General features: G+C 33.9%; 1 protein-coding gene across 2 annotated transcripts in view; it reads left to right on the top strand.

Moving 5' to 3' along the window:
* Positions 1–14,318, top strand: part of SOS1 (SOS Ras/Rac guanine nucleotide exchange factor 1) — a 172,527-nt gene that overhangs the window by 142,454 nt on the left and 15,755 nt on the right. For both annotated transcript variants that reach the window (XM_051975136.1, XM_051975137.1), the window contains exons 16-19: positions 2,718–2,880; positions 5,774–5,891; positions 10,451–10,623; positions 11,502–11,618. In XM_051975136.1, the coding sequence (XP_051831096.1) occupies positions 2,718–2,880; positions 5,774–5,891; positions 10,451–10,623; positions 11,502–11,618 (571 nt within the window). The remainder of the gene's footprint in view (positions 1–2,717; positions 2,881–5,773; positions 5,892–10,450; positions 10,624–11,501; positions 11,619–14,318) is intronic.

The following is a 14,318-nucleotide window of genomic DNA, read 5'->3' as shown; positions in this document are numbered from 1 at the left end:
TGATAAGATTTCTTGACTGTAATAGTATAGAAAAGAAAGTCCAGAATTAAGCCTTGAGGGACATTCATAGTTCATATCCAACAAAGGAGGCTGAAAAGGAACAGGTAGAAACTGAGAAGAAATAGGAAGAGGAAAATCAAGAGAGAGTAGTGTCCTTAAAACTTATAGAAAAACTGTTTCAATTGGTCAATGATTGGACAGAAGCAGCTACACCCAAAGAAAGAACACTGGGAAATGAATGTAAATTGTTTGCATTTTTGTTTTTCTTCCCGGGTTATTTTTATCTTCTGAATCCAATTCTTCCTTACAGCAAGAGAACTGTTCGGTTCTGCACACATATATTGCATCTAGGATATACTGTGACATATTTAACATGTATAGGACTGCTTGCCATCTGGGGAGGGGAGAGAGGAAGGAGAAAAGTTGGAACAGAAGTGAGTGTAAGGGATAATGTTGTAAAAAATTACCCAGGCATGGGTTCTGTCAATAAAAAGTTATAATTTAAAACAAACAAACAAACAAACAAATTTACATATGTATAAGACATAATTTAATGGAGGGTCAATGAAGACTAAATCAAGAGAAAGAATAATAAAAAACAGAGTGATCAACACTCCATTGAGGAATGGCCACTATATTTGGCAATTATAAAATCATTGATAACTTTGGAGAAAGCAGTTTCTATTGAATAATGAATTTGGAAGTCACACTGTAGAGAGTTAAGAAGAGAGTAAGAGGAGAAGACATGGAAGTACCTTTTCTAATTGTCTTTTTCAAAATCTTTAGCCACAAAAGGCAGAGGAGCAATGGGATAATATTTAACAGAAATAGATTCAAATGAGTGCTTTTTAAGTAAAGAGGCAACATAAGCATGTTTAGAGGCAGTAGAGAAGCAACCAGTAGACAAGATATATGAGAGAGCAATGTTAATAGAGTGGGCAATCTGCTAAAAAAAAAAAAGATGGGATTGAATGCGTTCACTTTGAAGGCTTAGTATTAGTAAGGAAAAGGTTCACCTTTTCTTCTAAGGTGAGGATCAAGGATGAGATAGTGGCAGATAGCATCTAAGTGACGGGAGAGTAAAGGAAGAGGACAGTTGTGTTAGTGAGTTAGTTGGGGAAATGTAAAAGACGTAAATTTGCAGGTTACGATTCTGGGTAATATAATATGTGTTATTATTATCCTTATCCATTTATATCAGCTCAATTTAATGATTTTTTTTCATCTTCAGCAGCACATGTATGAGAGCAAAGACGATTGATAGTGAGAGAGATTCAAAGCTGAGCTAACTTTGCAAGGAAAGATCAGCAATATGATAAGGGGGTAAGGAACTCAAGAGGACACTATAGCTTTGAATTGATTCATCAAAGGATCAAGTTAGGGAGAAAAAGACAATGAGGATATCCCGTGCAGAATCCAAAAGGAAAGATTGCCTGTAAATGAAGTGATGAATTATATTGTCCAGAATGTATCAAGCCTCAGATTACTATAGAATCTTCTTGAAAAAATTCATGAGTACTCAAAAGAAATTGCTTTACAAGTCTATTTGGGGGAGAAGGTAGATGAAAAAGGTCAGTTACTTAAATTATGGCATGTAAATGGTTAGAGAAGTCAATTGAGCTTGTTTATTAGTGTATTTATCTTGATCAAGCACTACAAGTAGACTGAGCAAAATGAAAAAAATAGCTTGGATTGTATTTTTAAAAATTGTGTACCATTTTCAGTGAGGTTAAGCTATTCCCTGACCCAACTATTCCCCAACTTATCTGTTTTCAGGGCTTTGTTTGTTTGTTTGGGGGCGGGGGGGGGTGGTGAGGAGGGGGAGCTGGGGGGAGAGGTTGTTGAGGCAATTGGGATTAAGTGGCTTGTCCAGGGTCACACAGCTATCAAATATTAAGTAGCAATGACTGGATTTGAACTCAGGTCCTCCTGACTTCAGGGTCAGGGCTTTTATCCACTGTGCTATCTAGCTGCTCCTTTAATCCATGTTTTAACTGTCTTCTTCTGGTAATGCTATTTGATAACAAATTAGAGAACACCATGATCTTCCAAGAATCAAAATTATAACCAAAGGACCATGGGGAGGTGTCTAGTGGACTTAACTGAGCTACAGAATGGTACTAGAGATGAACTGTGCGTGTAAGAAGTAACAAACAGCATCTTTTAACAATTGTGTGAACAGGGGTAGCTAGTTGGTGTAGTAGAGCACCAGCGCTGAAGTCAGGAGGACCCGAGTTCAAATGTGGCCTTAGACACTTAACATTTCCTAGTTGTGTGATCTTGGGCAAGTCGCTTAATCCCAACTGCCTCAACAACAACAAAAAAAAATTGTGTGAGCAAAAAGGGAATTTTACCCAAAGCAAGGCATAAACAGGGCATCTATTGATACCAATAAAGTGTTAAATACCTCTTTTTGAAGTGGAAAAACCTGCAGAGGAATGTATAGAGTGAATTTTGTTATGGATCATTGGAGAGAGTAGTCTTATTAATGAAGTTCTAGATCACTGAAATATTTGAAGTATTAACTTTAATAATTCTATTTATTATATTGTATAGTAATTAGTATTAATAGAACATCTAATTATTATTCTGTCACTTAAAAATCTATAATTCCACAATTAAGCTATAATTCTTAAAGCTGTAATTTAATTTTCTACTACTAAAAGCTCAAATTTATGAGGTAAAAAAATTTTTTTAATTCTCCTTTCCATACTCAGGTGTATTGTAGAAGCAGAAAACCTAGAGGAAAGAGTAGCTGTGGTGAGCCGAATAATTGAGATTCTTCAAGTCTTTCAAGAACTGAACAACTTTAATGGTGTACTTGAGGTTGTCAGTGCCATGAATTCATCACCTGTTTATAGACTGGACCACACATTTGAGGTACATTTTTAGAAAATATTTTGATTTGATTTACCTATATTTTTAATTCTAATAATCATATTTTTACTTTTAAAGTGCACTTATCTAACTTTCACTGGTGGATTCAAAATATAATCTTAAATATCTTAATCTAGTTAGTTGTTTGGTTGGTTGTTGTCCTTCATTCTCAGAGAGGACCAAAATAATATCACTGTGTTGGGGTCAGTGTACAGTGTACCTGACAGGCTAATAACAAGCTGGAAGGACTTTACCATAAATCAGGAACAAATAGTCCACTTGAACATCTGGATTAGAGATGTGTCTATATTTGTGCATCTCCCATTTCTTTAAAGCTACTACTAGTTAACTTCTACTTCACTTAAAGAGTACACCACCATGTTTGATGCAGGCGTACCATGCTGGGTAGTCCTTTCCCAGTGTCTCCTATGTTACACAATTGATTCCACTGTTCTTCAGAAAGATCTTGAATGTCCTTGTGTACTGCCTCTAAAACCTATGTTATTTTTTTTCTTGTTTTTTTTTTTTCTTTCTCGTTTTTTTTTGGGGGGGAGGTAGCAGGGATGGGGGTCTGTGTTCTCTTTTGCAACATGGCTAATTTTGTACAACTGCATATGTACAATCTATATCAAAATGTTTGCCTTCTCAAGGAGGTTGGAGAGGAAGGAAGGGACAGCATTTGGAACTCAAAAATTATGAAAAAGAATGTTTAAAATTGCTTTAACATGTAATTAGGAAAAATTAAAATCATTCTTTAAAAGAAAAAAAAAAAGAAATGCTAACTAGAGCAGTAAGACAGCAGAAATGACATAAAAGGATAAACAGTAGCCAAAAGAAAAAAAAATCAAAATTATTCCTATTTGCAGATGACATGAATGACTTACTTATAAAACCGGGCAAAACCAATAACGAAATTATTTAACATAATTAATATTTTTCAAAAGCAGCAGAATACAAAGCAAATCCACAAATACCAATTCTAAACCTAGGTTACAAAGGAATAACCATCAAACTTATTTTGTACTAGGAAAAAATAAAATAGAGCAACAAAAGATAGAAGCAAAAATCAGATATAACTGAACTCTCAATAGCCTAGAGTTTTATATATCTAAGAACATAAACTATGTTAAGGAGATAAATGTTTGGAAATGACTGTTAGATAAGAACAAAAGGTATCGATATTTTTTAAAGAGAGAACACAGAACATATTTGGAATATAATATCTATACTAGTAGCAGGAAGAAAGAAAGTTGATGTTTATATATTTTTATTTAATATATACACATATATACTTTTTTTGTGTGCACACATTTATATATTTTCTCCCACTTCTCCTATATAGTTGAATGACTGTAAAATAATGACATATTAAAGAATGGGGAAGCATATTGCCCAGAATCTAGTGGTGAGAGTCTTTATTTTGTCAGTTAGAACACATCTGGAGAATAATATTCAGTAGTGAATGCCACATTTCAGAAAGGATATATCTGGTGGGTAACCAGGATAGTGAAGGATCTCAAGTCCTTATTATATAAGAATCAGATAAAGGAATTAGGGTTGTTTAGCTTAGAAAAGAAAAAAACTCAACATAGGATATGATAGCTGCCTTTAAGCATTTCAAGCACTGCCACATAGAAAAGAAAGGAAATTTGCTCTGTACAGTACCTAAGAGGAAACCTATTAGTGGAAATGGCACAAAAGTATCATGTGGTTTGATAAAAGAAAAAACTTCCTAAAAAGTGTTATCCAAAAGTAAAATATGTTGCCATGAAAGTCAGTAACGTCTTAGACAAAAGCTAGATGACATGACCATTTGTTGCTTATGTTACTATTAGGGGAAATTGTTATTCTGGGATTAATTGAATTAGTTGACCTCTCAAGTGCCTTCCAACTCTAACTATAGTCTGCTGGAAGTGCTCCCTGTATGCTTTCCTAGTTCCCTATCCTATGGAACTTCATTTTCTCCATCCTACTGAGTGGTCTTTAAAACTATCATCTTTTCTTAGAACACTATTTTAGTATCTATTTCAAAAAATATTAATGTTCCCTTTTCTTATATGTTGAAAAAGAAAGGAAGTACATAGAAAAGTTAAACAAAAATTGAAGAAAAAGCCTATACATATATGATGTATATAATCTATCATATACATGAAATTATTTATCCTAGTATTTTGGAATACAAGGGAACTGAAACTAATATAACGGATTTATTGTTGTGTTTAATATCTTCCATTTCAATAATATCCCAAACAAACTTATCACAAACTTAAGGAGATTGCCTGATTTTTCGTTTTTAAAAGTGAAGAGAAAGGAACAACTATTTATTATGTGCTCAATACTATTCCAAGCATTATGCAAGCATTATCTCAAGATTATTGATGGGAAAATTCTAATGCAGTAAGCAATGGAAAAGGAACTAGAATGCAAGTTGTTTGGATTGTCAATCCCATGCATTTACCTTTACCTTGCAGCTAAACCTTACTCTTATGTATTATCTTCTTCTATTATCTTCTATTATGTGTGGTCTTTGAAGGCATGTTGTGTTTTTCTATTTGTAGTCATGGCTCTTAGAAGTCCTTGGCATATACTAGGTGCCTAATAAGTGCTTTTTCATCCATTAATTTATTCATATTTTACAGTTTAGTATGGCAGGGAGGAGAGTGGTACCTAAGGCTATGAAACTAGCCTTATATTCCTTGGATCAAATTTTTGTTATATATATGCATTCCCATGGTAACACTGGTACAACACTAATTTCATGAGATGTTAAATATGTTGGTTTTCATTTTGCACACTCTTTGGTTACAATAACTATGTATTTACTTTTATATATTTTTTGCAAAATTTATAAATTCATGTGTGAACATGAGCTTCATAAATATTTATTTTCTTTTAGCAAATTCCAAGTCGCCAAAAGAAAATTCTAGAGGAAGCTCATGAACTGAGTGAAGATCACTATAAAAAATATTTGGCAAAACTCAGGTCTATTAATCCACCATGTGTGCCTTTCTTTGGTAAGTACTATTTATATTTTTAATTGAATAATCAATATGTTTTTGGACAAAGGATTGTTTTGAAACAAGTGATAGATATGTAGAAAATAGCAGAATGTATTTAAGACCTTATTTTGTTAAAGTGTTTATGTGTGTGTGTATAAACAAATTTATTCTCTGTTTTATCTTACATATTCAGTTTTCTTCTGATCTCTTTTTATTAATATGTGTAGATCTATCTAAAAACCATGATACTCCTGCTTCCTAACTTCCAAAATAGTAATTATGCTGACTACTTATTTTTCTCACCTTAACTTCTATAATTTGTTCTGGGCATCTGGTACAATGGAAGTTGACTTGAATTTAGTTTAAGAGAACCTGAGTTCAACTCTCAGCTCTGTCACTTATAAATTCTGTGACTTTGGGTACATCAGTTAATCTCACTGAGCCCCTATTTCATCTGCATTATGAGAGGTTTTAAACCAGATGACCTCCTAAGATCCCCTTGAACTGAAAATCTATCATCTGACTTTACCACAGTAAACATCATTCTTACTTTCAAAACTACTATCTCAGGCACTAGTGACTACCTTTTTTTTTTTTTTTTTTAAAGGCCTGTATTGATATCTTCTGTACCTCTCTTACTTCATTTTCAAATTCCTTTTTAATCTCTTCCATGGCCTCAGGACAATTTTTTTTTTCTTAGAGGTTTTGGATGTAGGAGCTTTGACTTTGTTAGTCTTCTTCTGAGTGTGTATTTTGATTTTCCTTGTCACCATAGTAACTTTCTATGGTCAAAACCTTTTTTCCTGTTTGCTCATTTTCTCAGCCTATTACTTAACTTTTAACTCTGTCAAAGTCAGACTCTGTTTCCAGGTGAAGGGTGTGGGTGTATTTTCTCAAGTTTCAGGGATTTTGTGCAGCTGTTTTCAGAGATACTTCTAGAGACCTATAAGTTTTTAGTTCTTCCAAAGTGTTATAATCTGAGAGATGTGTGTCTGTGAATGACTACAAGCATTCTTTTCTGCCCTGTCCCATTGAGTCTGCAAGTTCCAGTGTGCTAGTACTCCTCCTTGCTTTGGGATTGCAATTTAAGATTGCAGCCCAGATTCTGAGAATGAGCAAAGCAACAGAGTCCTGCCTCGATGCTAGCAAAGAGAACCCCAGAAGCTCCTTCCTGTTGTTTGATCCTTACCATCTATGGGGTGAGACCTCTGGAAGCAGCTACTGTTGATTCATTAGCTTCCAAGGCCTATTCCTGGTGTGCTGGCATGGCTGGTGCTGGTCTGTGCTCCATTCTCACTTGGTACAACATACCTTTTCTGCTAACTATCTTAAGTTTTCTTGGGCTGGAAAATAGCTTCACTTCCCACTTTTTATGAGTTCTGATGCTCCAGAATTTGTTTAGTCACTATTTAAAATTATTTGGAGGGGTTTGGAGGAAAACTCAAGCAAATCCCTACATTTACTCTGCCATTTTTAGCTCTGCTTCTATTGATGTCTTCTTTTTCTTAAATCATCATAGTTATGTCAGGATCCTTTTTTTTCACAGAGAAAAAAAAATCAGCACAGATTATTTCATTCAAATCATGCTTGATCTTGATTGTTTTTTCATATTCGCTTTTAATTTTTTTGGGGGGTGCATAGTTCTTTTCATTTACACTGATATACATTTTTCCCATGCTTCTTTGTATTTATCACACACATTATTTCTTATAGCAAAGTGATAATCCATTTGATTCATTTACCACATTTTGTTTAGGTATCAAATTGATGAGCATCTCCTTTATTTCCAATTCTTTGCCTTAGAAGTGCTGCTATAAATAACTTGTTTTATGTGAAAGTCTATTCTTATTAATGGCTTCTTTGGAGTATAAGCCCATTAATGGACTGTGATCAACAAATATGAACATCTTAGTTATTTTATTTGCATAATTCCAAATTTCTTTCTAAAATGTTTTTGCCATTTCACAACTCCTCCAACAATGTATTTGTCTTCCTATTATTCTACTATATTGAGAGCTGCCATTTTTGTTATCCTAACCAATTTCTAGGGTGTGATGAGGTTAAACCTCAGGGTTGTTTTGATTTCCATTTCTCTTATTAGTGATTTAGAACATTCTTTCAACTTGGTTATAAATACTTTGCAATTGTTTTTTAAAAAAATTTTGTTCATATCAAATGAATTTTTTTATTAATGTCTATATCAATAACTATTTGATAATCAAGTAACAATAGTTTTTTCTAACACTTCTTGACTCCTAGTATTTGACAGTTTTGAATACCTCCTCCTTCTTCAAGTCTTTCCCCACTTAATTTCCCTGACACCAAGATGTCCTGGGGTTTTTTTCCCTATATTTCTGGATGTTCTTTTCCTTTCTCCTTCATTTCAGGCTAGCACTCACATTTTCTGATTAGACATCTCTACCTGGATGTCCTCCCATATCTCAAACTCATTTTGTCTTAAACTGAATTTATTACATCTCAAAAACCAATTCTCCATCTAGACTTTAATATCTATGAAAGATATTACCATTCTCCCCCTCAATACAACAGTCCCCAGTCCTCTTCATTATTTTTTCATAATTCTTCCAAGTTCATTCCCCTTTCTTTTCATTCCTACTGTTGGTCTAGATTTTGATCACCACATAATTAAACTGGTAGTGATATCAATGTTCCCTTCTCAGATACTCCTACCTAGGATGCTAGCATGTAGGATAGACTATATGGATTTATTTGAGCGTTTGACTGTACTTATATATCTCTGACTAACAGTTATGGGGGAAGAGACTGCTCTATATGCACAGATCAATCCCCCTTCCCTTCAGGATCTTTATAATAAGCCACAATCTTAGTCTACCCTCTTGGAACCTTCTATACATCAGTCTTCCCTTTTAAAATAGGCCTTAGACTTTGGATTACTCTTGTTTCTTTTGACTAAATCACTATTATGGTTAAAAAATGTAATAGTTTTTGATGTGAAAAAATTGTTTGGCTTTTCTATCATAACTGATGATACATTGACAAATGTGAACTTGCTATTCTACTGCATACTTCATTTTATGAGATTTAGATCTGTCTGCAAAGAAGCTTATTTAAATCTTTTTTTGGGGTGATTATCCAAAAAATCTCCAGTCAAAAAGCATTTGTTAAATGTCTGCTATGTGCTAGGCAGTATGCTAATCTAGGGATATAAAGAAGGTCAAAATATAGTCCGTGTCTTTGAAGGAAGTCAGTGGGGAATAGGGAAGACAACATGCAAACAACTATATACAAGCAAGTATGTTCAGGATAAATAGGAGATATGCAAGAGAACAAAGGTGATAAAATAAAGGCCGGTCTGTAATGTTCTCCTATAGAAGGTGGAATTTTAGCAAATTTTACGGAAACTGGGAGACAGGTGAGGAAGGAGAACACTCCAGAATGGGTAGAGCAGGGAGGTCAAGGCTAATGAAAATGCCTGTAGTCAGCAAATGGAGTGTTTTGTTAAAGACACTGAATGACCAATTGTAGAGTATGGAGGATGGTGTAGGGATGCTTAAGGTATAAGAAAATAGGCAGGGAGGGGGAATTTGACTTTGAAGGTCAGATAGATCCTAGAACTAAAAGGAAGCTATTGAAGTTTTTTTAGTAGGGAGATGGCATCAACCTGTGCTTTAGTGGCTCAAGAAAGGTAGGTTGGAATGAAAAGAGACTGCAGGCAGGTATACCTAATTAGCAGGCTCTTATAATGCTCCTGACTTGAGGCAATGAGAGCCCACACTAGAGACCTGGCAGTATCAGAGGGGAGAAGAGGGCATTTGAGAGATGGTGTAAAAATGAAATGACAAGCATTGAAAATTGGGAAGTTTGGAAAGGAATAAACAGCCCGAGTTCTGTTTTGGATATGTTGGGTTTAAGCTGTTTTTAGGACATGATTTCACAAATTGGATTTAAGTTGATTATTCTTTCATAGCAAGAAATTTCTGGTAACTCAACATGTGATTTTTCCCTTGGCCTAGAATATTTTTTCCCCTTTTTGTTGTACTACTAGTTCTCAGTTCAAATGCTCTCCCAGAGTTCTTTTCCAGTATTCTTACCTCTACACATGACTTTTTTAGCTGGCATATTTTCTTTTATATTCTATTCCATACTCTAAATATTGTATAGTATGTATGAAATATGTTCCTACCCATGTATAGACCTGCTAGATCAGGAGTCCTCAAATTACGGCCTACGGGCAAGATGCCGCAACTGAGGATGATTATCCCCCTCACCCAGGGCTATGAAGTTTCTTTATTTAAAGGCCCACAAAACAAAGTTTTTCTTTTTACTATAGTCCGGCCCTCCAACAGTCTGAGGGACAGTGAATTGGCCCCCTATTTAAAAAATTTGAGGACCACTGTGCTAGGTTATAAGCCTTGTGTAAGCAAAGCCTGTTACTAAATTACTTTATGTCTTCCCCCAATCTAGTACAGTATTTTGTTATTAGTAAATAATATCATTGTTATTAATGATATATTTAGTGATGGTGGAATGGTACCAGAAAAAGTATAATTTTATCTGATTTTTTTCCTGAAATATTTCATTATATCTTTTAGGGATTTATTTGACAAATATCTTGAAAACAGAAGAAGGCAATCCTGAGGTTTTGAAAAGACATGGAAAAGAACTCATAAACTTTAGCAAAAGAAGAAAAGTTGCAGAAATAACAGGAGAGATACAGCAGTACCAAAATCAACCATATTGTTTGCGAGTAGAATCTGATATCAAAGTAAGTTAATTTATTTGGAGATGAATATTTTTGGTTAAGTTGGGGGGGGGGGGGCGGGGGGAGAATGATTGCTGAATAATGTTTAAGCATTGTTTTAAATACCAGACAGTGTAGCAAAGCTTTTATTTTGCTTTGTTGTTGCTTTACTTAACTGTATTGGAAGAAGCTAAATTATATTTATTTTTATAGCCACAACTCCAGATTAACATGTGGAGTGTTATGTTCAGTTTTAAGTGTAATATCTTTAGAAAGGACACAATGATAATATAAAAGGGATCCAACAGATTAGTGAAGGCCTTGAGTTCATCAGCTTTCTGAGAATCAACTGAAGGAACTAATAATTGTCTATGACAAATAATATTTGAAGGGCTATCATGTGAAAGATGAACTAGATTTTTTTTCTGCTTGGCCATGGAGGGCAAAAGTAGAGACAGTTGGTTGAAGCTTCAAGGATGTGAATTTAGGTTTGCAAAGAAAAACTTTCTAATAGAGCTATCTGAAAGTATAATGGGCTCCCTAGAGAGGGAATGGTTTCCCTCTCATTTGAGGTCTTAAAGCAAAACCTGACTGATTATTTGTTGGATATGAGAATTCTAGAGAGAATTATTTTTCAAGTACACATTATATCAGACTGCCACTGAAATCCTTTACATTTCTGAAATTTTGTAATTCCATGATGAAAATTGATTTGTCAGCTTTTTATGAGAGTATTTTCTTTGGGGGAGAGGGGAATGGAGGATGCTAGAAAAATAAAACTTTTCTTCCAATTATTCAATACTCAGTCTTAAGTTTAAAATACTTTCTTAAATTATTTTCACAAATTTCAATAGTTCATGAAAAACCTAGTAGTGCCCTTTTTTCATCTTTTTATATTCCAGAGATTCTTTGAAAATTTGAATCCAATGGGAAATAGCATGGAAAAAGAATTCACAGATTATCTTTTCAACAAGTCACTGGAAATTGAACCAAGAAACCCTAAGCCTCTACCGAGATTTGTAAGCATGCAGATAAAAATCTACTCAGAATTCTAAACATTTTATATAGTATTTCTCTGTATCATATATAATGGCTGTGTTTTCAAACAGATTAGATCAGGGCTTCTTAAATTTTTTTCCATTCACACTCCTTTTTTGTCCCAAAAATTGTTACATGACCCCAGGTATATAACTGTATAAAATCGGTATGCAAATCAAACATTTACTAATAATAAATCATAATTTTGTAATCCCCTACATTTAATTACGAGACCCCATATGGAAACACAAGCCACATTTTAAGAATCTGAAGGATTAGATAGTAAGAAAGATCAATTTGGCAGAAATAAGAGGTGTTACAATTAAAAATGTTACAGGCAGGTCTTTTCACACATTTGTGGGACTATTCCCATTGTTCTGGGCAAAGATTAATTTGATAGACAAATCATCAAAGTAACAGATTCACTGAATTGGAATTTTATTTTTCAAAATACATGCAAAATTTGGAACTATGCCCAAAGGGCTATCAAACTGTACACATACATACATATCCTTTGATCCAGCAGTGTCTCTACTGATTTTTATCCCAAAGAAATCATAAAAAAGGTAAAAGGATCCACATGTGCAAAAAAATGTTTATAGAAGCCCTTTTTGTAGTAGGAAGGAACTGGAGACTGAATGGATGCTCATCAGATGGAGAATAGTTGAAGAAGTTTTGATATATGAATGTAATTAGTATTCCATAAGAAATGTTGAGCAGGCTGATTTCAGAAAGGCCTGGAGAGACTTCCATGAACTGATGCTAAGTGAAATGAATAGAATCAAGAGAACATTGTACACAGCAACAGCAAGATTATATGATGATTAATTCTGATGGACTTAGCTCTTTTCAGCTGTGAGGTGATTCAGGACAGTTTTAATAATCTTATGATGGAGAGAGTCAGCTGCATTTAGAGAGGACTATGGAGACTGAATATGGATCACAACATGGTATTTTCACTAGACAGCAAGTAATCCAATATAGAGTAAACATGTATAATTTTTATAAACAAAGTTCCACATTTATCACTGCGCTCAAGAAAAATCAGATCAAAAGGGAAAAAAATTAGAAAGAAAAAAACACAAACAACAACATAGGCCTCCAGAGGCCTCTATCTCTGCACTCAGTTTTCATTTCCTTGCCACTTCTACAAACATTTTTATACATATAGGTCCTTTTCCTTTTTTATGAACTCTTTGGGATACAGACCCAGTAGAGATTACTGCTGGATCAAAAGGTATGCACAGCCTTTGGGCATAGTTCCAAATTGCTCTCCAGAATGGTTGAATCAGTCCATAACTCCATCAACAATGTATTAGTGTCCAAGTTTTTCCCTCTTCCTCTCCAACATTTATCATCATCTTTTGCTGTCATCCTAGCCAATCTGAGAGGTATATAGTGATATCCCAGAATTGTCTTAATTTGCATTTTTTCTAATCAATAGTTATTTAGAGCATTTTTTATATGATTAGAAATGACTTTAATTTCTTCATCTGAAAATTATTTGTTCATATCCTTTGGCCATTTATCAGTTGGGGGAATGGCTTGTATTCTTATAAATTTGAATCAGTTCTCTATATATTTTAAAAATGAGGCCTTTATCAGAAATCTTGGATGTAAAAAATTTTTCCCCAGTTTTCTGCTTCCCTTCTAATCTTGGCTCCATTGATTTTGTTTGTTCAAAAACTTTAATATAATCAGAATTTAGATTATATCTTTTAAAGAATAATAAATACAAACTATTTCGCTTAAGTTACAACAAAAAAAAAAGAGTAAAAAATAGGTATAAGAATCAAAATTCTTATATTAAAGAATGAATAGAAGTATGAAACAATAACCCAGAAAATGTTTGACTAAATTTTTTACTTTCTTTGTGAAGATAGTTCACATTGTTTTCAAACTTCTTGCTATTCTTTACTTAAGTCTGTACACAATCATAAGCATCCTCACATTTTCAAAATACAGTTAAGAACAAGGAAGCAAGCACATAAGACTTCTGAATGAATTATGAAGTCATCACTAAATTAATGGTTCTCAAAATTTCTTTGCTTGTGAGATTATAGAATACTATATTCAATTGCAGCACACTCTTCCACACACCTGAGATTACAAGTATAAGTTCTATACAATTTGTAGCATGCTTTGCATGACTGGAAACAACAACCCTTTAAGAAATACTGCCCTGAATGTTATTTTACTCATAGAAAAACCCATTAGGTCTCAAACTCAAACCTATTTATTCTTATTCCCCATTCTGTTCTGGCAGCCTGGCTTATCTGGCTTTTAAAGTTAAAATATATTTTAAAAAATCAAGTTAGGAAGGAGATACAACTGGCAAATATATTGACAGAAGCCAGAAGTGACAGCTAACAGCTTGAAATCAAGAAAGATAAAGTTGTAATCATATTAGAGGGAAAGTGAAAGAAATAGAGAATCTCTAATGAACATCCTTAACACCTGTTCCAATTCCTGGCTTCCATCTTCACAAATGTGGGTGGGTGTGCTTTTATGATTGATCACTCAGCCCCGACCTGAGAGATTGGAAGACAGAGACAACAACAGAGAGTTTCCATTCATTTCATAATATCTAGGGCATCATTTTGTTTTGTACTATGTATACATAATATCTAGATAATCCTCAGTCATAATAAAAAGGTTAAATTACATTCAAAAGATTTTGT

This window comes from Antechinus flavipes, chromosome 2, assembly GCF_016432865.1.
Source record: "Antechinus flavipes isolate AdamAnt ecotype Samford, QLD, Australia chromosome 2, AdamAnt_v2, whole genome shotgun sequence".
Taxonomy (NCBI): Eukaryota; Metazoa; Chordata; class Mammalia; order Dasyuromorphia; family Dasyuridae; genus Antechinus; species Antechinus flavipes.
The sequence above is the reverse complement of the archived record's forward strand: the minus strand, read 5'-3'. Positions and strand labels throughout refer to the sequence as shown.